Here is a 24,910-nt window from a genome sequence, read left to right as displayed (position 1 = left end):
AGTGGATAGTTGGGCTTCCCTGGTGGCTCAGTTGGTAAAGAATCCTCCTGCAATGCAGGAGACTGGGGTTTGATCCTTGGGTCAGGAAGATGCCCTGGAGAAGGAAATGGCAACCCACAGTCCATGGGGTCGCAAGAGAGACACAGCATGGTGACTAAACCACCACCGACACAGTGGATAGTGGTAAAAATAAGTCTGAAAAAACTAAGATACAGGGATGTTGCCGTGCCAAGGCCACAAGGTGGGAACAAGCTTGGCATCCTCCAGGACAAGGGGAAAGCCTAGTGTGGTTGATGCATGGAGAGAAGAGTACAGTTTCAGATGTGGTCAGTGTGGTCGAGGAGGTGGCCACACAAAGGAGTTTGGAGTTTACTGAAAGTGAAGTTGCAAGGTTTAAGAAGTGATCTTAAGGTTACTATGTGGAGTGTAGATATTAAAAGGCAGTAGTGTGAAAGTAGAAAGACCACACAGGATCTGTTGGGACTCACGTTCATTGCCGTGTTTTACCATCCAGCTCAGCAGTAACCTGCTTTTGGAATCCTTCCTGGTTTCCTCAGGCAGAGCCAGTCTCTCCTTGACCTCAGTATATTTCCTTAGACAGGTACACCATTGATGCTTCTGTCTCTACCCATGGGCTACAAGTTCCCGGAGGGTCCCCTGGGTGGCCTCCAGCCCTGTGGTGCCAACACCATCACCCCTGGGGGAGGAAGTGGGATGCAGGGAGAGCCTTTGAAGCCTGTGGTACAGGCTGTCCTTCCAGCTCACAGAGGGCTCTCTGGGGAAGGTATGTTTGACTTTCTATTCCTGGTAATATAAGTTCATATCTTTAGGATTTTTGAAGTTAGGATGAAAGTATTTCTATTCATGCTGCTAGAATCTGAGTTTTTTTTTTTTTTTTTTTATAAGGAGAGCCCACAGCAAAACTTGGGTTCCCTGGCTGGGGAAAAAAATGTAGTTGTGAGGAGCGAGGGGAAACTCTGAGGTGGGCAAACCTGGATGGAGCTGGACCGTAAAGCCTGGGCCTCCTAAACTGGGAGCCTGGGGGTCAGGAGGGCGAGCTGGGGGTCGACCAGGCCCCAGGTGTACGGCCAGGCAGATATTTCGAGAGGGGCAGAACCCGGCCAAGAGGCAGCGGGCCAAGCCCACCCAGACGAGACCTGAGCGGCGGCGAGCCGGGGTCGGGCACCGCGCCGCTGGCCGAGGGGCCCCAGACATTCCAGGTCCGCCGCGGGCATGGCCTGGACCAGGCGGCCCGCTGCCCTGGACCAGGCGGCCCGCAGCCAGGCACAGGTTCGCGGGCGGGGCCTAGGCCGAGGGGCGGGGCCTACGGCCGAGGGGAGGGAGGACCCCAGGCTGCGGGGGCGGGGCTCAGGGCTGCAGGGGCGGGGCCCACGGCCGCGGGACCTTTAAATTGGCCGCTCGGGCGCCGAGCACCCGCTCGCCACTGACCCAGCCACCGGGCGACGACCCGCCGACGGACACGGGCAGCAGCGCGAAGCCCACCATGCCGCGCCACCTCCCGGGACTGCTTCTCCTGCTCTGGCCGCTGCTGCTGCTGCCACCGCCCCCCGCCGCCCCCAGCCCCATGGCTCGCCCGGGCTTACGCAGGCTGGGGACCCGCGGCCCAGGGGGCAGCCCCGGACGCCGCCCGGCTCTGGGCGCCCCCGCCAGCGTGCCCTACTCCGGGACCGGGCAGCCCGGCGGGGTCCGCGGCGCAGGTACATGGCTTGGGCGGTAACGGGAGAGGGATCCCAGACCGAGAGAGACAGGAAAGGGTCCCAGGGAAGGACACTCGCCTGGAGCGAGGGAGATCCTGGACCAGGGCCCGGCGGGCTGGATGGGTGGGCAGGCGAATCTGGAGCCAAATAAGGAAAATCCTTGGTCACCCACCAAGTATTCCTTTCACCCCAGCCCAAGCCAGACGTGGTGCAGGAGAAAGATCCCCTCCTCTGCAGGATAAATCCTATGCGGAAACTGAGGTCCAGAGAAGGGAAGGGAGATGCCCAAGGTCCCTCATAGCCAGGGCTAGACTTCCCTTCTCCTGAAGCTCAGACTCCAGAAACTGCCCCCTGAGACTTGGGCAGAGAGGATGGGGCAGCTATGGGTGCCTCACAGCTCTCTGTCCCAGACCCCACCTCTTGTTCAGCTTAGTAAACCTCCCCTGAAATTCTGCTTTCAGTTCTCTGGCTGATTGTGCCCCAACCCCAACCTGTGCTCTCTTACATGCTCAAACATCCAGGACACTTTGGGTCTTTGGTGAACAATCACAATTCACTTGTGGGTCAGTTGTTGATTCTTGGGGCAGAGGAAAGCTCCTAGAGAGCAGAGTTGGAAGGTGATCCAACACAGCCCCTGACAGCACATACAGGGGAGCCGAGCCTTGTCAAGGTGTGAGAATCCAGCGAATCAGGGTCAGAGCCAGGAATAAAGCTCGGGGCTCAGATATCCCAAGTGTGGGTCTTTTCACTGCTTCAAGCTACCAGGCTCTTAGTGTGGTTTACATAAGATTTTTTATCTTTATTACCAAAAAGTCCAGCATCAGAGTTGTTAAAGTCTGGCTTTAAAGAGAGGCAGCACCAAACCATTATCTGGATGTCTAGTCTCATCCAGCCAGTGATGCTTCATGCCCCAGGTTGATTTGTGTTGTCCACCCCTAATGCACCTTTTGAGTAATGTTGAGGAAGAAAAGGAGAAGGCAGTGGCACCCCACTCCAGTACTCTTGCCTGGAAAATCCCATGGATGGAGGAGCCTGGTAGGCTGCAGTCCATGGGATCGCTAAGAGTCGGACACGACTGAGCGACTTCACTTTGACTTTTCAGTTTCATGCACTGGAGAAGGAAATGTCAACCCACTCCAGTATTCTTGCCTAGAGAATCCCAGGGATGGGGGAGCCTGGTGGATTGCCGTCTATGCGGTCACACAGAGTTGGACACGACTGAAGCAACTTAGCAGATGCAGCAGCAGAGGAAAAACACAAAGGATTCTTTCCTGCATCAGCTCCAGTGGGCTGGATTTGCTATGGCAAGAGACAGGGACTGCCAGGGTTCACAATGGTTATATACAGCCCGACCAGTGGGTTGCTTCAGGTCAAGAATGAGGATAGGGAAGAAGTCTTTCTCCCAGAGGTTATTTTACCTCTCCTGATCCACATTCCTTGGGGAAGAGACTAGAGAGAGTAGGAAGGATTTCTCATGGGGTGGTCAATGTTCCCCTGAGCAGCACTGGTCCTTTATTACTTGAAATAAAAGCCAATATTAAATGATAATTCTTTAATAAGGACCACATTCCACTCTTTTTCGAATTCTCTCCTTTTTGCATCCAGAAATTGCTAGGCTTTGCTATGGACTTTTATTTCTAGCAGAATTCCCAGAAATTGACAATTATTGTGAGTAAGGAAACATTTTTGAAAATTCAGATTCTCATTTTCTTGATTTCTAAGAATCAAAGTGCTGTTATCTAGAAAAGGGGAGTGAGATTCAAAAACAATGAATGTAAAGGGGGTCTGAATCAGGAAGTAAGCAGATGCTCACAGAACGTCCTCCCAGGCCCCCTGTATTTTCTATTCTTGCTGTAATAAACTACCATGAATTTAGTGGCTTAAAACAGCACACAGTTACTGTCTACGAGTTCTGTATCAGAAGTCATAGAAGTCTGACACTAGTCTCTCTGAACTAAAATTAAGGTATCAGCAGGGCTGCTTTCCTTTTGGAAAGATCTTAGAGGAGAATCCATTTCTTTGCCTTTTTCACCATATAGAGGTGACCCTCATTCCTTGGCTCATGACATTTTCCCTCCATTTTCAAAGCCATCAAAGGCAGGATGAGTCCTCACATGTCATCTCCCAGATCTCCTCTTCTGCCTCCCTATTCAACTTTTAGGAGCCTTTGTAATTATATTGGATCCACCAGGATAACCGCCCCATCTCACATCTTCAACGTAATCACACTTGCAGAGTCTCATTTACCTTGTAAATAAATGTACTTACAGGTTCTGGGAATTAGGTCATGGACATCTGTGAGGGGAGGGCATTATCTTATCCTGCCCGCTACACCCCTGTAACCCCCATAGATGATTCCCTGCGAAAAATCAAGTGAAGAAGGAAAGGAATCCTGCACATTTACTTGCAAGAACGTAACCTCAACATGAGTAAAGACACCATTTGGGTGTTAGAGACAACACTGTCAGATATGGGGTTCATATCATATGTAGTTTTCCTTTTATTCAAATTATGCAAATACAGCCAGATCCATCTCCTGGAAAGATTTTCTTCTTTGCTCTCAATGCATGGTAATCAGGGATGAAATGAAATTCTGGAGTTTTTTTTTTTTTTTTTTAAAGAATTAACTCCTTTTGACTTAGCTAAATACATGACGTGTAGCATATTCAGACTGATGGCTCAACGTCACCAAGCAAGATATTTACTAGGTGCTTGAGATAATGTTAATTTTGGTGGCAGAAAATGTTGCTTTAGAGAGGCAATCATGAAATGAAAAGTCCCTTTGGGCTGGGAGTCTGGAAACCTGGAGTCCAGTCTATATTCTACCACTTTCTAGTCTACACCTCCCTGTACGAGGGTACAAAAGCAACTCTCACTTGCATCTCTAACTTCGCAAGGTTGTTGGGTTGAGATTCTGTGAGATCTAAAGTGTTATTAAAAGTAGGATTTATTTATTGTCTTAATTAATACCTCTAGGAATCAGGCTAAAATCAAGAGAATACTTACCAGTTTTTTTTTTTTTTTAACATATGGAGGCATAATTCCTATTGCAGACAGGGCTTTTTCTTTCATCAACTGCTTAGCTAGGAATTTAATTTTGAATAAATAAATACCTACACCTTTTCCCCTTACACACTGAGTAAATTGCTCTCTTAGAGTTTCATCAATTTCCAGCCAGCCTCCTATTAGGAAAGAAAAGAACCCTGAGTGACATTTCATGCCAAAGGATCTCATTTTGATTCAGGGCTTGTGTGTGTGTGTGTGTGTGTGTGTGTGTGTGTGTGTGTGTGTGTATTTTGGGAAAGAAGGAGGAATGGCTGCTCTCTTGGATTTGATTTGGGTGGCTAGGAGAGGGAGGAATATAAAATGAGATTAGAGGGGGAAAGGATAAGAAGGATGTGCTGAAAACAAAACTGTATTGTGTCTCTAAAATGTGCTAGGTCCTTTTGTGTGGGAACAATACATGTTCCTTGAGGGCAGGTAATCTGGCTTATTATTATTATTATTTTTGTAGCCGGTTGGTTTAATACACAGTGAAAGTGAAGTTGCTCAGTTGTGTCTGACTCTTTGCGACCTCATGTACTGTAGCCTACCAGGCTTCTCAATCCATGGAATTTTCCAGGCAAGAGTACTGGAGTGGGTTGCCATTTCCTTCTCCAGGGCATCTTCCCAACCCAGGGGTCGAACCCAGGTCTCTTGCATTGCAGGCAGACGCTTTACCATAAAATAATATTTGGAGAATGAAAAAATGAAAGAGAGGTGACTAAGAGAATTTGGTGGGGGCAGTAGGATAGATACCAGGTCAAAATCTCTGCTTCTTGAAACAAGATATGCTGACAAAGATGGACCTCAATGTGGACAGATGAAGTGGTCACCCTTCTTTCTCTTTTCGAGGTTTAAACTCAGGGCTATTTGGACCTCAGAGTTCACTAAACGTGAGTGAATGACCAGATGGAAGGAGAATTTAGAGCTGCTCTGGAGCAGTTTTCAGCACCTTGAAAGTGGAGAAAAAGAAGGAAGTCACCAGGAGAGCACCAGCGTGCCTCGCCTCACACTCTGCCGTTGTCTGAAGGGCTGTGAGGCTTGAGCAGGCAGTGGAGGGGGCATTGAGGCTGCCCTGAGTTCAGTTCAGACAGGGTTCAGGGATGGCCAAGGTGCCCAAGAGAGGCCTGGAGTCCATTCATTCCTGGGCATCAAGAGGAACCTTTGAACAAAACTTTAAGCAGAAGGATGAAACTTTCCAAGTGAAAAGTTCAGGACATTCAAATAGGGGAGCTCTTTGAGGAAATGTCACACCTCTATGTGAATTCTCACTGGGGAATCCTGAAAGGCCTGAGTGCTTTCAACGTGCAAAGGGAGGGTGGTCTTGAGGAAGACAGCAGAGAGTGGGGTATCTGGGGGCAAGGTCACAACATTGCCCTTCTGACTGTGGTCGGCTCACCGATTAGCCATGTATTTTTCCCCATGCCCTTCTTTGTAGGTGTTTGCAAGAGCAGGCCCTTGGACTTGGTGTTCATCATCGATAGTTCTCGTAGTGTACGGCCACTGGAGTTTACCAAAGTGAAAACCTTTGTCTCAAAGATAATCGACACTCTGGACATTGGGCCGGCGGACACGCGGGTGGCAGTGGTGAACTACGCCAGCACCGTGAAGATCGAGTTCCATCTCCAGACCCACTCGGATAAGCAGTCTCTGAAACGAGCTGTGGCGCGGATCACGCCCTTGTCTACGGGCACCATGTCAGGCCTGGCCATCCAGACGGCGATGGACGAAGCCTTCACAGTAGAGACAGGAGCTCGAGGGCCCTCTTCCAACATCCCCAAAGTGGCCATCATCGTGACTGACGGGCGGCCCCAGGACCAGGTGAACGAGGTGGCGGAGCGGGCCCGGGCGTCCGGTATTGAGTTGTATGCCGTGGGCGTGGACCGGGCCGACATGGAGTCCCTCAAGATGATGGCCAGTGAACCCCTGGACGAGCACGTTTTCTATGTGGAGACCTATGGGGTCATTGAGAAACTTTCCTCTAGATTCCAGGAGACCTTTTGTGGTAAGTCTTTGCTTCTAGTTAGAAAAGATGTTATAGTCAGACATCATGTGTCCGAAGAAAAAGAGATTTATTCTTTTTTATTTGGTGGAAATTTTATGGAAAACTTAAATATAAGCAACGTTTTTTGGGTATGTGATGGTGTTTTTTTCTTCTTCTAAACTTAAGCATACTTTGTTGGCCTAGGAATATAGAGCTGCCTTATATATAAGTTGGTTTGGTCATAAAATCTTCCTGTTTGCATTAGAAATGTGAAGTTCTGGAAATATCCAGGGTAAATGATCCTGCTGTTCCCTGATGGGGTCAGAAAAAAATACAAATAAAAAACCAGACACCTCTCTTCTCCCCTCTGCCCACCACATTTTTTCCAGATATTTTCTTTAGTTTTACCATCTCTAGATTTAACAGAACTCTGCTTGTTTTTTTCTCAGAAGACAGGGACTGCATCTGTCCCTGGAAAGATTGGTTGGCTTCTTGTCCAGCATAACTGTCCATCGGAGTGTATACTTAGCAAATACTCCAGTTTTCAGATTCGGCTCATTCTCTGATTATTCCTTATGAAGGGACAGGATTAAGAACCATGGAGACTAGGATTTCAGCTCACTTTTGAGATAGCAAGATGTAGGCTATTTTTTGGTTCTTTATTTTAATGTTTTAAGTTTTTAATTATTCTCCTACTGTCCTCCCTCTCCTTTCTTCCTTTAGGATGGAGTTTAAATCTGAACATGCTGTTTAATTAGAATTTTTAGCATGAATCAGTCAAACCCATGAATATGAATCCATTCAAGGCTCAGGTTTATCTTTAGTCACTGATCAGAATTTTGAATCTGTGGGACTCAAACTTTTTAATTTTTACTTTTACATTTATTTTTTTTTCTTTAAAAAATTTCTATCTTCCTTTGTTTCTTTCTGTCTATATTCATTTTTTAAAATCATTTGGAGATAATCTTTCAAAACTCTGTAGAATTATCCAAGCAGGTATGGACAAATTTCTAGTTCAGGTGAATTTTAAAGTGTAGATAACTTTTGCCATATAATTTATTCTGCATTTGTTTTCTCAATATGTGTTTATCGATCACTGATGATACAAAGATAAAGGTAATCCCTGCCTACCATCAAGCAAAAGTCTAGGGCTGGAGCTGAGACAAGCAAGTGAACCAATAATTACAGTTGTCAATTTCAAGGAGACTTTATACATAAATGAAAGTGGAACTCAGTAATCAACAGTTTGTCAGGAAATGGGAGATGAAGTCTCAGTCTGGAGCAAATTCTGACCTCATCTCAGCCAGACCTGGCAGGAGGCCTCTTGTGTTTCTTGCCTTAGGACACTGGGTCTTCTCAAGCTGTCCTTGGCTTTGGTGGCATCAACTCGGCAGTCATTGGTTTCCCAAAAGAAAATAGCTTTCGTTCTCCCAGGAAACCCCCCCTGTATTTGTGGGTGAGAACTTTTCCATGAAGATGCTGTTCTGTGGCAAGGTTCGGCCTCAAAGCTAGCACCTGGGGTAGGGCTTGAAGGACATAAAGTAACAAGTGGTGAGTGGCCACCTTTTCATCCTGGTACAAGAGACCTGCTTGTTCTGGGGGGAACATGTTCTGTCTTTGGAAAAAAAAAGACTGAGGGGCAGCTGTTGTAGTCAACTGACTGGAAAGATTATTCTATGAAAGGGCCCTTCTTAGAAAAATATTAGCCTTGTCCTATTGCCAGAACTGTGGGGGCTGGGTGAACTGCCACAGGGGTGTCAGCCTCCTCCAACAGGCTTCCTTGGTTTCTCAGAAATGATCAAATTCATGATTCTTTTGTCAAAACATGTCACTTTGGAAAAAATTTGACATAAAAATGGCTCCAAGAGCAAAAAGATGAGGATGCCATTTAGCTAATGTGTGGTGTTCTTCTTTTTCTTTTACTGACTCGTGTATAGCAGTTGGGGCCTCCCTGGTGGCACAGATGGTAAAGAATCTGCCTGCAATGCAGGAAACCTGGGTTTGATCCTGGGGTTGGGAAGATCCCCTGGAGAAGAGAATGGCCACCCACTCCAGTGTTCTTGCCTGGAGAATCCCGTGGACAGAGGAGCCTGGTGGGCTATAGTCCATGGGGTCGCAAAAAGTCAGACATGACTGAGTGACTACACTGTCACTTTCTTTTTCACTTTTCATGCAACATATGAGTTTAGACTCTTTGCAGATATGAGAGTCACGCGCAGATACATTTGGGCTCAGGAACTCGTACCATATATTTAAAAGGCAGTTACCTGCATTGCTTTCCACCATTTGCATGTTCAAACATGTATTGCTGCCCAAAGAGTGAGTGGGTTCCAGGCCTAGTGAATGCCTGGGGATGAATTCTGTTTAGACTCACACTATAAAACCCTGGAAACTGGCTTCTGGTTGCAGTGGAGCAACTAGCTTGTAGAACTGCAGGAAGTACAATATTGTTCTCTTCTTGCTGTTGCAGAGCAAAAGTCTTTTTCTCTGTCCAGGTGGATACATTGGATAAAACACTGAATTGCCTGGTTCATGTAACTGTTTGGTTTCAGCTCCAAATTCAAAAATCCCTTTCTCCTTTGAGAAACTCAACCACACGATCTATGATTTTAAATTAGTAACATTCCTAGTTACTAATTTAAACATTACTAAGAGTGGGGCAGAAATAAGCCAAAGGCAGAAAACAAATAGTCAATTTTTAGAGTGAACTAAAGATGGAATTGGAGAGGAATGTGCAGAGTGATTTTTTTTTTTTTTTTGACAAGAGAGGAAGTATCTGAAATGCTTCTTATGTGTTGACACTGACTGTTGTAAATTTCCTTTGCACAGCTCTGGACACGTGTGCGCTGGGCACACATCAGTGCCAGCACGTGTGTATCAGTGACGGGGAAGGCAGGCACCACTGTGAATGCAGCCAAGGATATTCCTTGAATGCTGATAAGAAGACGTGTTCAGGTGGGGCCTGCTTAAGGGACAGTGGCTGACAGGCACATGTTTGGGGACTCACTCCCCAAGACTTTGGACTGGGCTTATGCTTTTCTCCTAACTGCCTTGTGGCAGATTTACTGTTATCAACAACTTTCATTGAAAAGTACATGAGGAGGAAAGTGAGATAATACCTAAAACAATCTATTACAGTAGTTATAGCTTGCTTTAGAGAGAAGGGTTAGTAGGGAAAAAGGACAAAACTCTTAGTCTTTTGAGGTTTTGAAATTTTTCCTGGATTTTATTTAATTAAATACAAGCTACTTTTACCTCTCTGTAACCCTAGGTGCTCATGGAATCTAGAAGTGGAAGAAAACTTAGGGAGGTTCTCACTGGTCTGCTGTATGAATACTCACACGCTATCAATGAAGAGTACAAATTAGGTCCATTTTGTTAGATCCTAGAAAATAGTTGTTGAGAGGAGGAAAACTGAAGAGATCATTTAACTCAACCTGATCATTTTATAGAAAATGAAATCGAGATCTGTCCCCACTGCCCCAGGAATGGAGAAGACTTACCCATGTCATGGGGTCTCTTAGTGAAAGAACCAAGATCAGGAAGCGAGTTCCAACCCTCCCATCCAGTAGGCATCCTCTTATGTCAGACTGACCCATTTCATTAGCATTGTGTGTGTGTGTATGTATATGTGTGTATGTGTGCATGGATGTGTGTGGTATGGCCCATAGTTATTTGCTTACCATGTTTTCCATGTGCTGGCATTTGTCCTGGTTGTCTTTTGATAGCTATTGACAAATGTGCTCGTAACACTCATGGCTGTGAACACATCTGTGTGAACGACAGAACTGGCTCTTATCACTGTGAGTGCTACGAGGGCTATACTCTGAATGAAGATGAGAAGACGTGTTCAGGTAAGTGGGGGCAGGGGCTTTCCTGTTGCCCCTCTGTCTACCTACCTTCCTAAGCCAGTGCTGGGGGGTCATCTCAACGGGGAACTTGACATCTTCTTGTCTGCTGCCATCTTGGGCTTTTCCCATTTCTTATGAGAAAAGTTAAAAATGGCAGTATGTTGTCTTGTGACCTACCTGTGTGAGTGTGTTGTTCATTTCCTTCTCTGTCCCCAGCCCTAATTGTCCTCTCCAGATGCTGAAGACAATTTAGTTAAAATCAAATAACAGCCCATCAGATACTTGTTACTTAAAAAAAGAAAAGCAGTAACTCTGCAGCGGAGAGACTTGGCAGACACCACTTCCACTAAGTCATCAGAGTTGATGTCACCGGCAGTGACACAGTGACGTCATGCTTCTCCCATCGTCACAGGACACACAGTGATGTCATGCTCCTTCTCATCATGTTCTCAGGGCGCAACAGCATTTCTGTGGTTTTCTTGCTAAAAATTTAGGATCATGAGGAAACTTCAGACAAACCCAAACTGAGAGACATTCCATGAACTAATTTTTCAGTAATTTTCAAAAGTGTCACAGTCATGAAAGGCAAAGAAAGACTGAGGAAATGTCCCAGATTGGAGGAAACTAAGGAGATGTGACCGCTTAAAGCAATATGTGAGCCTGGATTGGATCCTGGGCCACAAAAAGGGCATTTGTGGTAGAAACACTGGCAGACTTTGAATAAGGTCTTTGGTTAGTTAAGGGCATTGTATCAATGATTAGTTTCCTGGTTTTGGTCATTACTTATATAATGATGTGCTTATATAGGATGTTTACATTTGGGGAAATGGGATGAAGTGTAGGACTTCTCAAAATGAAAAGTTCACAAAGATAAACAATAGTTTAAAAATATCATGTTAGTAGAGAGGGAAGTGCACAGACGTGCAGTTTGGGTCTTGAGTTCTGATGCTGTTCTGAGTCAGTTGATCTCCTTTAGACTCAATTTCCTCATTTATTACAGGAGAGGACTGAGCTACAGTCCTCAAATGCAGATTCTGTGTCTTTCTGAATCTAGTATAATTAGTTCCACAACTGTTAGAACCCCTCTGATTCAGCATAAATACAGCAAATCTAAAAGGAATGCTTTAGAAAGTACTTATGAGATACTTAGATTATAAAAGCTCAGTATAGGGGGCCTCCCTGGCAGTCCAGTGGTGAAGACCCCACGCTTCCAATGCAGTGGCTGTGGGTTCAATCCCTGGTCAGGAAACTAAGATCCCATATGTCACATGGTGAGGCCAGACAAACAAACAAACCAAAAAACAAAACAAAACAAAACAAAAAACCCAACAATATAGATTATGAAAAGGAGTAGGGGAAAATAGAAGACTAAGTATTGTGTATGTAGGAGTTTGTTTTACTCAAATAATTTCTAGTAAGGGCAAATATTACTCTTTGATGGCTTTGAGTGGTTTCTAGTAAGTTCTCCTTTTTGGCATTGCTAGCTGCAAATAAGATTTCTACATATGGGTAAGAAAAGACCTCTCCACATTTAATTTTTTTTCTTCTGGACTTCCACTTGGCAGCTCAGGATCAGTGTGCTTTGGGCACGCATGGCTGCCAGCACATTTGTGTGAATGACAGAGCCGGGTCCCACCACTGTGAGTGCTACGAGGGCTATACTCTGAATGAAGATAAGAAGACGTGTTCAGGTAAGTGGGGGCAGGGGCTTTCCTGTTGCCCCTCTGTCTACCTACCTTCCTAAGCCAGTGCTGCAGGGGTCATCTCAACGGGGAACTTGACATCTTCTTGTCTGCTGCCATCTTGGGCTTTTCCCATTTCTTATGAGAAAAGTTAAAAATGGCAGTATGTTGTCTCGTGACCTATCTGTGTGAGTGTGTTGTTCATTTCCTTCTCTGTCCCCAGCCCTAATTGTCCTCTCCAGATGCTGAAGACAATTTAGTTAAAATCAAATAACAGCCCACCAGATACTTGTTACTTAAAAAAAGAAAAGCAGTAACTCCGCAGCAGAGAGACTTGGCAGACACCACTTCCACTAAGTCATCAGAGTTGATGTCACCGGCAGTGACACAGTGACGTCATGCTTCTCCCGTCGTCACAGGACACACAGTGATGTCATGCTCCTTCTCATCATGTTCTCAGGGCGCAACAGCATTTCTGTGGTTTTCTTGCTAAAAATTTAGGATCATGAGGAAACTTCAGACAAACCCAAACTGAGAGACATTCCATGAACTAATTTTTCAGTAATTTTCAAAAGTGTCACAGTCATGAAAGGCAAAGAAAGACTGAGGAAATGTCCCAGATTGGAGGAAACTAAGGAGATGTGACCGCTTAAAGCAATATGTGAGCCTGGATTGGATCCTGGGCCACAAAAAGGGCATTTGTGGTAGAAACACTGGCAGACTTTGAATAAGGTCTTTGGTTAGTTAAGGGCATTGTATCAATGATTAGTTTCCTGGTTTTGGTCATTACTTATATAATGATGTGCTTATATAGGATGTTTACATTTGGGGAAGTGGGATGAAGTGTAGGACTTCTCAAAATGAAAAGTTCACAAAGATAAACAATAGTTTAAAAATATCATGTTAGTAGAGAGGGAAGTGCACAGACGTGCAGTTTGGGTCTTGAGTTCTGATGCTGTTCTGAGTCAGTTGATCTCCTTTAGACTCAATTTCCTCATTTATTACAGGAGAGGACTGAGCTACAGTCCTCAAACGCGGATTCTGTGTCTTTCTGAATCTAGTATAATTAGTTCCACAACTGTTAGAACCCCTCTGATTCAGCATAAATACAGCAAATCTAAAAGGAATGCTTTAGAAAGTACTTATGAGATACTTAGATTATAAAAGCTCAGTATAGGGGGCCTCCCTGGCAGTCCAGTGGTGAAGACCCCACGCTTCCAATGCAGTGGCTGTGGGTTCAATCCCTGGTCAGGAAACTAAGATCCCATATGTCACATGGTGAGGCCAGACAAACAAACAAACCAAAAACAAAACAAAACAAAACAAAAAAACCCAACAATATAGATTATGAAAAGGAGTAGGGGAAAATAGAAGACTAAGTATTGTGTATGTAGGAGTTTGTTTTACTCAAATAATTTCTAGTAAGGGCAAATATTACTCTTTGATGGCTTTGAGTGGTTTCTAGTAAGTTCTCCTTTTTGGCATTGCTAGCTGCAAATAAGATTTCTACATATGGGTAAGAAAAGACCTCTCCACATTTAATTTTTTTTCTTCTGGACTTCCACTTGGCAGCTCAGGATCAGTGTGCTTTGGGCACGCATGGCTGCCAGCACATTTGTGTGAATGACAGAGCCGGGTCCCACCACTGTGAGTGCTACGAGGGCTATACTCTGAATGAAGATAAGAAGACGTGTTCAGGTAAGTGGGGGCAGGGGCTTTCCTGTTGCCCCTCTGTCTACCTACCTTCCTAAGCCAGTGCTGGGGAGGTCATCTCAACGGGGAACTTGACATCTTCTTGTCTGCTGCCATCTTGGACTTTTCCCATTTCTTATGAGAAAAGTTAAAAATGGCAGTATGTTGTCTCGTGACCTATCTGTGTGAGTGTGTTGTTCATTTCCTTCTCTGTCCCCAGCCCTAATTGTCCTCTCCAGATGCTGAAGACAATTTAGTTAAAATCAAATAACAGCCCACCAGATACTTGTTACTTAAAAAAAGAAAAGCAGTAACTCCGCAGCAGAGAGACTTGGCAGACACCACTTCCACTAAGTCATCAGAGTTGATGTCACCGGCAGTGACACAGTGACGTCATGCTTCTCCCGTCGTCACAGGACACACAGTGATGTCATGCTCCTTCTCATCATGTTCTCAGGGCGCAACAGCATTTCTGTGGTTTTCTTGCTAAAAATTTAGGATCATGAGGAAACTTCAGACAAACCCAAACTGAGAGACATTCCATGAACTAATTTTCCAGTAATTTTCAAAAGTGTCACAGTCATGAAAGGCAAAGAAAGACTGAGGAAATGTCCCAGATTGGAGGAAACTAAGGAGATGTGACCGCTTAAAGCAATATGTGAGCCTGGATTGGATCCTGGGCCACAAAAAGGGCATTTGTGGTAGAAACACTGGCAGACTTTGAATTAGGTCTTTGGTTAGTTAAGGGCATTGTATCAATGATTAGTTTCCTGGTTTTGGTCATTACTTATATAATGATGTGCTTATATAGGATGTTTACATTTGGGGAAATGGGATGAAGTGTAGGACTTCTCAAAATGAAAAGTTCACAAAGATAAACAATAGTTTAAAAATATCATGTTAGTAGAGAGGGAAGTGCACAGACGTGCAGTTTGGGTCTTGAGTTCTGATGCTGTTCTGAGTCAGTTGATCTCCTTTAGACTCAATTTCCTCATTTATTACAGGAGAGGACTGAGCTACAGTCCTCAAACGCGGATTCTGTGTCTTTCTGAATCTAGTATAATTAGTTCCACAACTGTTAGAACCCCTCTGATTCAGCATAAATACAGCAAATCTAAAAGGAATGCTTTAGAAAGTACTTATGAGATACTTAGATTATAAAAGCTCAGTATAGGGGGCTTCCCTGGCAGTCCAGTGGTGAAGACCCCATGCTTCCAATGCAGTGGCTGTGGGTTCAATCCCTGGTCAGGAAACTAAGATCCCATATGCCACATGGTGAGGCCAGACAAACAAACAAACCAAAAAAAAAAAAACAAACAAACAAACCAACAATGTAAACTCAGCATAGATTATGAAAAGGAGTAGGGGAAAATAGAAGACTAAGTATTGTGTATGTAGGAGTTTGTTTTACTCAAATAATTTCTGGTAAGGGCAAATATTACTCTTTGATGGCTTTGAGTGGTTTCTAGTAAGTTCTCCTTTTTGGCATTGCTGGCTGCAAATAAGATTTCTACATATGGGTAAGAAAAGACCTCTCCACATTTAATTTCTTTTCTTCTGGACTTCCACTTGGCAGCTCAAGATCAGTGTGCTTTGGGCACGCATGGCTGCCAGCACATTTGTGTGAATGACAGAGCCGGGTCCCACCACTGTGAGTGCTACGAGGGCTATACTCTGAATGAAGATAAGAAGACGTGTTCAGGTAAGGCCCACTCAGTTAATTCTTTCATACGGGACCTTTTCTACTGCAGTGAAACTAACTTTCAATTCACCATGAGAGAGATTCTTAAAGGTAAGGTAAGCAATTGGACTTCAGACATTCTACCGTGCTTACAGACCAAGGCACACACTGCTAGGGGGGCAACGAGCTCACTAGGTTTTGCAAACATAGCTCACTTCAGAAAATTACTGGATGATGGGCAGGGAGTGGGGGATATAAGAAAAGCTAATTGGATGTACGGTCCAGGAAAATTTTATATCTCTGAAAAGCAAATAGGAAACTTTGGAGGAAGTCAGTGGGACAGTAACTATTTGGTGTGATAGGCTGAACTGATCTTTTTCCAATTAAAACTAGGCCTGGAACTTTTCTGTAGTGTTCGACTTAAAGCTGGATCGTTTTTAGTGAAGGAGGCTTTGTAAATGACTGAATTAGACCCACACAGATCTTCCAGTAAGTTTGAAGCAAGTCCTTCCCTGACAGTTTCTAGATGATCAATCTTGGGTGAATCTGAGGCTTATGACTTGGTAAGGGAGCCCGTGCCAGAACTGCTAATCCTCATTAATTTGATTTAAACTCACTGGGAGAACAGAGTGGCATTTATAATGTAAAAGCAGTCCTCTGAGAAATTCCTAGCTCTCAAGGTGGTGTTTAATTTGGGCATAGTCAGTATTTTTTTTTTTTTTTTTTTTAGATTTTATGTATACTCTCCTCTTCCGGGAGGAGGTGTAATATGTGACCTTTTCAAGAGAGATTAAAGGAAGTGGCACATCACCAATCCGCCCTTTAAGAAAGAATGAGATCAATAAAACAGTACTGGACCCCTATTTTGTTCCCAGGACTGTGCTGAGCCGTGTGGGAATGTAAGGAAGCATCAGCTTCTGTCTCTGAGTTACACAAGGTTGGATGCAAAACCAAAAAAGCGTCATTTTTTTTTTTAATTGGAGGAAAATTGCTTTACAATGTTGTTAGCTTCTGCTGTACAACAACGTGAATCGGCCATAAGGATACATATATCACCGCCCTCTTGAGCCTCCCTCCCACTCACCTCCATCCCACCCCTTTAAGTCATCACAGAGCGCTGATCTGGGCTCCCTGTGTTATAAAGCAGCTCCCCACTAGCTATCTGTTTTACCTGTGGTGGTGTATATATGCCAATGCCACTGTTTTGATTACTCCCGAATCAGTACCTTAAGAAAGCAGCGACTGGTAGCCAGAGTCCATACTAAGGAGAGGCTGCGGGTGGCCGAAGGGCTGGGACTGGAGGAGTGGAGGGGGCAGGGCAAGGGGAGGGGCTTGTGTCAATTTGTTGAGGTGGGTGGGACTAAGTCACAAGAGTGGAACTAAGTCCCCTGGGTGGAGAGGATTCAAGGCTGCTCTTCTCTGAAGACCTGCAAAAGGAAACAAAGTACATTTACAAGTAAACTAACAGATATTATGGAATAAAATGAACCACTTTATTAAAAAGAAGAAATCAAAGGAGATTTTCTGTTAAGACAGACTTCAATTAAGACAGCACTTTCAGGTAACGGTTCATCCACATTCTTCAGTGTCTGCTGGGTGCCATGCGCTGTTCCAGGCATTTTAGCAACAGTCACACATTTACTGCTCACAGCAAATTTACTCATAGCAACTGAGTAACTTGCTGGTGGTCACTTGGCTAGTAAGTAGCAGAGCCAGGATTTGAACCCAGGCACTTGATCTGGTGGTTCGTAGTTCTCAAACACTGAGCTACACTCTCTCATGGTGCAAAGCACATGACAGCAAAAGGAGATAGAGAAAGAAAGATGCAGTGGTGGGAACTCAGTATTTATATATTTTACAGCAATAATGGATGCCATGCTAAAACTGGGGTGCACAACATAGGGCAGAGCCCCTCTACTGGCCTGCCTTCCCCTCGCTGGGCAGTGGGAAAGCTATTAAATTAACCGTGGGGCCCCAGATCAGGGGCTGGGGGCTGGAGGCATGTCCCCTTGTTATCTCTGGAGTTGCTGCTAAGCTGGGCTGAGGGAAAAAAAAAATGCTCTGCTAGTAGGCATTTTGCTGGAAACATCTGAATTGTAGTAGTGAAGGGAATATCAGTGTGAAAGTTGGAAAGACATTGTGATTAGATTATCTAGGGCCTTCTGTGCCATGAAAAGCTCTTTTATAGGCAGTAGTGAGCTATAGATGAAGGTGAAAGAGGAGAGTGAAAAAGCTGGCTTAAAATTCGACATTCAAAAAAACTTAGATCATGGCATCTGGACCCATCACTTCATTTCAAAGAGATGGGGGAACAATGGAAACAGTGATAAAATAAGCAGACTTTAAGAAAATCAACCCCAAATATACATTGGAAGGATTGATGCCGAGGCTGAAGCTCTAGTACTTTGGCTACCTGATGCAAAGAACTGACTCATTGGAAAAGACCCTGATGCTGGGAAAGACTCAAGGCTGGAGGAAAAGGGGACAACACAGGATGAGATGGTTGGATGGCATCACTGATTCAATGGACATGACTTTGAGCAAGCTTTGGGAGATGGTGAAGAACAAGAAAGCCCGGCATGCTGCAGTCCATGGGGTTGCAAAGAGTCAGACACAGCTGAGTGACTGAACAATAGTCAGTCACTAATAGCCATGGAAAGTTTGGAAGCATGGAATGACACTTAAGAGGAGATTTAGAGGGGAACAAAGAGTTTGACTCCTGTAATGGCCGAGAAGGACCTATGTTCCCCAGGAAACCTTTGCTCCTTGTGATGTATTTGTGACAGATAAAAAATACATTCTTATCCAACCATACACATCCTCAGCACCACCATCATCATCATTATTTTTCTCTCTCTGTGTGTGCATGAGCTCGCAGGCCATTGTTTTCTGTACCACTTTAAGCATCAAAGATAGGCCCTTGGTCAATATAGTATTTTTTGTGCAGCATCAAATTTAACTCCGTGTGTGAGTAGGTCCCTAATAATTTATTTTTGGTAATGGTGAAGATGATCTATATATAGCTGGAGAGCTTGGAGGTGTTATGGAAAGGCCAGAGGTAAGTTCTGGGATAGAATTAAGATGCAGTGCAGCCCTCCAGGACTGTGGACAGTGAAAAAAAAGAGGCAGAACCCAAAATATTTGCAAGAAATAGCAAGGAAAGGGGGAGGGATCAGGAAGAGGCTCCCTCCTTCTGAAACATGGGAGACTCTGATGACTGAAGGATTCATATGTGCCCATGTTGGGACCAAACCAAAGCTTCTTTCTCTCAGAAGTCTGTGTCGTTTCCATTGTAATTTGTGAATATTCTCTCTCCTGCCCCAATCCTGGCCAGTTCTTAACCAGTGTGCCCTGGGCTCTCATGATTGCCAACACATCTGTGTGTATGACGGCAGTGCCTCTTATCATTGCGACTGTGACACTGGCTACACTTTGAATGAAGACAAGAAGACATGTTCAGGTAAAGATGGTCCCTTTAAGCCTCATCCATGCACTTGGACAGGAGTGAGCTTTCCTGTCTCCAAGTCTGAAGTACAGTTTTGAGTCTTGCCTCTTGGTCTGTCTTCAGGATGGAAAGTTTCTACTTTTCCACCAGGCGTCCTTCCCGCCATTGGTTTTTAAAGGAACCTCAACCCTGTTCTCCGTAGTGAACATTTTCATTTCTTAATGAAGACACAGTATCACAAGGAGATGGTCTTTTTATCTCTGCATTCTTGGCTTCTCCCTACATTGTGTTAAAACAGTTTGACTTTGTATCATGGAGAATTTCTGATCATCACAAAAGCATTGAGAACAGTAGGACTCTCATATAACCATCACCTACCTTGGACAATTGTAAACTTTTCCTCAACATCTCTGTTTCTTTTTTGACACATCCCACAGTCTTTCCTCCTCTTTCTGTGTGCTCTTACATCCTTTTATCTCCTAGAAAATGCATGTAGCTTAAGTCTTAAAAATAAAAGTATTGAATTGTCAGTTTCCTGATTTCCTATGATTTCTGATTAGCTGTAACGTTCTGTGTACTGTCACTGCCTCCAGCCATTGAAGAAGCACGAAGACTCATCTCCACAGAAGATGCTTGTGCCTGTGAAGCCACGCTGGCATTCCAGGATAAGGTCAACTCATATCTGCAGAGACTGAACTCGAAACATATCCTTTTTCGAAGGATTTCTGCTTCTGCTTGAAGCCAACCTAGGTCTTACAATGGACATTTGAGGACATGTCACAGGATAAGGACCTTATTCATTAAGTTTTAAGATGAACAGTAGTAATACGTAGCCTTGATTTTTTAAGAGTTCTTTTTAAATATTTTAGGAGACTGTTACATCCATTTTTATTTGCATGTGAAAGCAGTGTAATTATTTTTCTAGTGCTTTTCTACAGCAGTATAAGCTCCTAATTGAGTTCTAGTTAACCAGGGCTATCATCCTGATTCCTTAATAGAACTCAGAATCTGTACATGTACAAGACAAGTCAGCTGATGAATGGAGTGTGATAACTCAAATGATACACAGTTGTACACTTTGTTTAGCCAGGTTGTCCAAGAGCAGGTTTCAAAATGTAACATGGTACCACCTCAGAAACTTTCAAAAGCAGTTCTTTAGCCAAAGGAGTAATTCAGGAAGAGTACTTTTTCTTAGTCCAGACGAAGTTAACAACACTGTTCCCAGGGATCTTCGAGGAGTATTCAAACTGTGATAGTTACCGAAAGAGTATGTGCTTGCTGCTCAAAAGTCAGTAAACAAGCCAGGTTGGTGGAAAGGAAAGTTTGCTTTATTTCAGATGCCGGCAACTGGGGGTGGTCAGGGGGTGAGAGTTTTTATAGATAGGGCATGTAGGGCTACATGCAGAAACAGAACAGTAATCTCTAACAGTCATCTTCAGATTGGTCCTCAGTGGTTTGACCAGCATCATCTTGGCTGTTTCAAGTACACTTAACCTTCTCTTCTGAGGTCCATTTGTTCTCTTTTCTTCAAGGCCAGTTCTCTGAATTGTGGCACCTTCCGTCTTGCCTACAGTCTCGTCATCAGGTAGTTAACTTCTTCCACCTAGTGTTTTAGTATCGATAAGACAGTTCACAGGATATGGCTCAGAATATTATAACCCTTGAGAAAGAACTGAAGGTCCCTGACTGTGCTTAATGACTATATTATTTAGTCTTTGACTGTTTTCGTTTCCAAATTTCTCACTTCTCTGATTAAGCTTATTCTTGGACTGAAGTTTTCCACAGACAAAAGGCAGGCAGAGGACATGGTAAGGGGGCAAGGACCATAGGGCTCAGCGCTGTTTCAGCAGAGCTACCTCGGAGCTTGCAGAGACATTCAAGGGATGTGAGGGGACACAGAGCATTTTAGAGGAATCTGTTTCCAAATACTTAACTTCCGTAAACTGATCTGCTTACAATGCAACTTGGGGTCAGCTGGCAGTTTCTTTTCCCATCTCTCACTTCAGTGCCACCAATCTCCTAACTTTACACAAGAAAAGGATATCTCTTGCTTACCCTGAATTTTAATAAGGTGAATTTTTTGGAAAGGTAAAATCTCCAGAGAGCCAAATAAAAGGACAATTCAATTTTTTTTCTAAGTTATTTATTTTTGGCCATCCTGGGTCTTTGTTGCTGCACACAGGCTGTCTCTAGTTGCATTGAGAGGAGGCTGTTCTTCTTTGTGGTGCACGGGCATCTCATTGCGGTGTCATCTCTTGTCGGGGAGCCTGGGCTTTAGGGTGCACAGGCTTCAGCAGTTGTGGCTGGGAGGGTCTAGAGTGTGGGCTCAATAGTTGTGGTGGGCAGGCTTAGTCGCTCTGCAGCATGTACAAAATCCCAAACTGGGGATCAAAACCCATGTCCCCAGCATTGGCGGTGGATTCTCAACCACTGTACCAGCAGGGAAGTCGCTCAACAGTTTTTTAAATTAAGGTTTCATAAACAAATCTCTCCCAATTCAGTCCATTAAGAGATACTTTTCTAATTAAAATTTACCTTTTATTTTTTAATGATTTTATCTCAAAATTTGTAATTTACTTGTTTGGATCAACTGTGTGCCCATCATAGTTGTAATGATAACTCAACCAAGGTGATTAAAAAAAATTAGGGCCTTTGGTCAAAGAAAATTAATTTAAAGGTAATCTAGACGTAAACATGTATGTGCTTGTTGTCTGTATAAAGTTTATGTCAGAAAGTGTAATAGAGTGCTCAAGAACAGATTTTCAAGATTCAAGTAGAATAAAATTCTGTGGAAGCAGCAGAAAGGAAATACAAATTTAAGGAGATATTTTATTTCAGAAGAACAATAGTAGTAATAATTCAGTATGTTATTAATATTACAAAGGATACATTTAAAAGATTGGCTTAAATTTTATTTTAAAGCATCAATATTTATAATACAGCAAAGTTGCATACTTTGTTACATAAAGGTTATGAAAATTTTCATATAATTTAAATATGCACAAGGTATTACTTGTCAAAATTATTTTAGGGGGCATATGAACAAAAGTACTTGAAGACCGCCACTTTATATCCTGCTCTCTAAAGAACAGAATATCTGAGCTTTAGACATATTAGATTTTTGGTGAGAAAATTTCACTCTTTTTGTTCCAATGAGAACTTACATTTTTCTTTTACCTTGTATTGAAGTGTCTGAAAGTGTGTTTACGTTTTCTAATGTCTGAAAATATGTGGTTTTGGCCTTAACAACTAGTCACTCGATGACATTTTGGAGAAGCTGCAAGCAAATGAATATGGACAAGTACATCGTTGAACTACTCAAATGTTTTACCTGAAAATAACGAGCATTTGGTGTAGTAAATACTTCGGCATACTCAAATGTTCCTGCTACTAATCTGCCATTACAAATGCTTGAATGCTACTGAATCTTCTGGGAACCAGTATCATTTTTCTAAGGAAATAAATGTCCCTAATTAAGTGCAAATTTTAGTGTCTCTAAGCTATGACTGTGAAATAGTTGGTAGAAAATAGAAGAAAAGTTTTCATAATTTTTTTTACTTCTTTACTAATTGAGCCATTTAATTTTAAAATGTTTGTATTAGTAAGATAACCATACTTAAAATGCAAACTTTTAATCTATTTTTTTTCTTGATATAGTATAAACTAGTCTTGTTACTTTAGAGTGTAACTTGTAGAGGGTATTTACACATAAAAGTTCATATAATTAAATTGAGATGAATATAATTTAGAACTATCTCACTAACACTTTTTTGTTTTTTCCTCATTTTTGCCAGGGTATTGTTGAAGCTGTGATCAGGGGATTGTAATACATATATCTAAATATAGTTAACACAGATTAAGTGAGCTGTTACATGCCATTTTTAATTCATTCTGATGTTAGAAAGAGACACACATAGCTGCAGACTTAGTTGTGTGTTGTGTTAAACTATTTACCAAGGACAAAAAATTCTAAATTTACTTGTTTTACTTTAGAATCCAATCAATAAAATTATATATTTATAAATATTGCTATAACAAAATAATCTAATGTTGTTTTAAATGTTAATGATAAGCCTGTTTTTTTCACTTACATATTTGATTAAATTTTTTTCAGCTTTAAAGCTTATAACTTTTAGAAGAAAGTAGTTCTTTAAATTACAGATAATTCATTCTTTTTTGGTTTATGTTGTCTTTACTGTAATAAAAACATCAATATCTATATACTATTGTCATGATTTTTTTGACTTTTATCAACTTTGCTCATGTGTTTTCTTAAATCAAGCTGAATTACAATTATTTTGAAAATGAAACATTTTCTTGTCAATGAAACAATGTCATGACTCATCCTATAATTTAATCTCATGCTCTCAAAGTTAAAATTTTAAGTTCAGGTTAAATAGAAAGGTTTTGATCAAGAATATTGTGGGAGAGGGAATAAAACAGAATTACATAAATTCATATTAAATAATGATGAGGGTACATTAAAATAAAGACCTGAAAAGAAATCCAGAAACAAAAAAACAAAAAGCTAAACTGTCAAAGGAAGAAATGAAAAATGAGCACATCAAAGGCAATAAATATTATATGAAACATATAATGTTATTTGTCAACATTTTTGCAAGGATCTGACATACAGCAAGTGCTATCTTCCAAACTTATTTGAGCAAACAATCAGTTATATTAATATATCACAAAGAAATGGTATTACGGGGGAATAAATGAGAGCTCATGTACAAGAACTATGGAAAGGTATTTAGAGACAAATTGTTAAGGATGTGACGACCATCAGTGGTTTCAACTAACCATGCCTTAAACTTAACCAGTTGATTAGAATCTCCCTGGCTTAGAAAACTGATTTTTGTTTCCTGAGTCCAGAATAGGAAGCCTGTGATCAGGTGCCAGAAAACATATAGGGATGTAATCTGGTGCTGAAGAGATACACATACATTTGAAAACAAATATGTATTACCCGAATATATTAAGTTTAGTAAGGATTTCTCAGGGAGACCTGTTTTGTGCATTTGGCTAGGCACAATTGGCCAAAAGGAACATCATACGATATATAAAAATGGCCTTGGAAGCAGACAGGAATGTTGGGATGAAAAAAGTATATTGGCTTGTTTAAAGTGTGGGCACCAAAGTAAAACAATTTAAGACTGAAGGAAGATTTGATTTTAGCTCCCGTTTAGATCTGACAGGAAAGGCACTAGGATTTATTGTCAATTTCCCAGTATGCTGAGTGAGACAACAGACTCCGGTCAAAGGATTTGAATATTATTTGCTGGGGATGGGGAAATAATTCAGGTGGGGGAAATTAGATAAATTGGAAGGACTAATGTCCTTTTCATGATAGGGGACTGGAATGCAAAAGTAGGAAGTCAAGAAACATCTGGAGTAACAGGCAAATTTGGCCTTGGAATATGGAATGAAGCAGGGCAAAGGCTAATAGAGTTTTGCCAAGAAAATGCACTGGTCATAGCAAACACCCTCTTCCATCAACACAAGAGAAGACTCTACACATGGACATCACCAGATGGTCAACACTGAAATTATTGATTATATTCTTTGCAGCCAAAGATGGAGAAGCTCTCTACAGTCAGCAGAAATAAGACTGGGAGCTGACTGTGGCTCAGATCATGAACTCCTTATTGCCAAATTCAGACTTAAATTGAAGAAAGTAGGGAAAACCACTAGACCATTCAGGTATGACCTAAATCAAATCCCTTATGATTTATACAGTGGAAGTCAGAAATAGATTTAAGGGACTAGATCTGATAGATAGAGTGCCTGATGAACGATGGATGGAGGTTCGTGA

The 24,910-nt window shown here is 42.6% G+C and overlaps 1 protein-coding gene across 1 annotated transcript; it reads left to right on the top strand.

Annotated features, from left to right (window-relative positions):
• The first annotated feature begins 1,436 nt into the window (after nucleotides 1–1,436).
• MATN3 (matrilin 3) lies at nucleotides 1,437–23,685 on the top strand. The gene is made up of 10 exons (XM_027966534.3): nucleotides 1,437–1,718; nucleotides 6,199–6,765; nucleotides 9,574–9,699; nucleotides 10,473–10,598; nucleotides 12,161–12,286; nucleotides 13,850–13,975; nucleotides 15,546–15,671; nucleotides 18,985–19,110; nucleotides 19,689–19,799; nucleotides 22,353–23,685. The coding sequence occupies exons 1-10, from the start codon at nucleotides 1,505–1,507 to the stop codon at nucleotides 22,406–22,408; spliced, it is 1,704 nt and encodes a 567-aa protein (XP_027822335.2). The 5' UTR covers nucleotides 1,437–1,504; the 3' UTR covers nucleotides 22,409–23,685.
• The last annotated feature ends 1,225 nt before the right edge of the window (nucleotides 23,686–24,910 follow it).

Source organism: Ovis aries, chromosome 3 (genome assembly GCF_016772045.2).
Source record: "Ovis aries strain OAR_USU_Benz2616 breed Rambouillet chromosome 3, ARS-UI_Ramb_v3.0, whole genome shotgun sequence".
In the NCBI taxonomy this organism is placed as follows: domain Eukaryota; kingdom Metazoa; phylum Chordata; class Mammalia; order Artiodactyla; family Bovidae; genus Ovis; species Ovis aries.
Note: the sequence above shows the minus strand (reverse complement) of the source record. Positions and strands in the feature narration are given on the sequence as shown.

Bases quoted from the DNA above. Each gene is read 5' to 3' on its own strand.
- MATN3 (XM_027966534.3), top strand. From the start codon at position 1,505: ATGCCGCGCCACCTCCCGGGACTGCTTCTCCTGCTCTGGCCGCTGCTG. The intron at 6,766-9,573 runs GTAAGTCTTTGC...TCCTTTGCACAG, and splicing joins ATTCCAGGAGACCTTTTGTG to CTCTGGACACGTGTGCGCTG. The intron at 15,672-18,984 runs GTAAGGCCCACT...AATCCTGGCCAG, and splicing joins AGATAAGAAGACGTGTTCAG to TTCTTAACCAGTGTGCCCTG.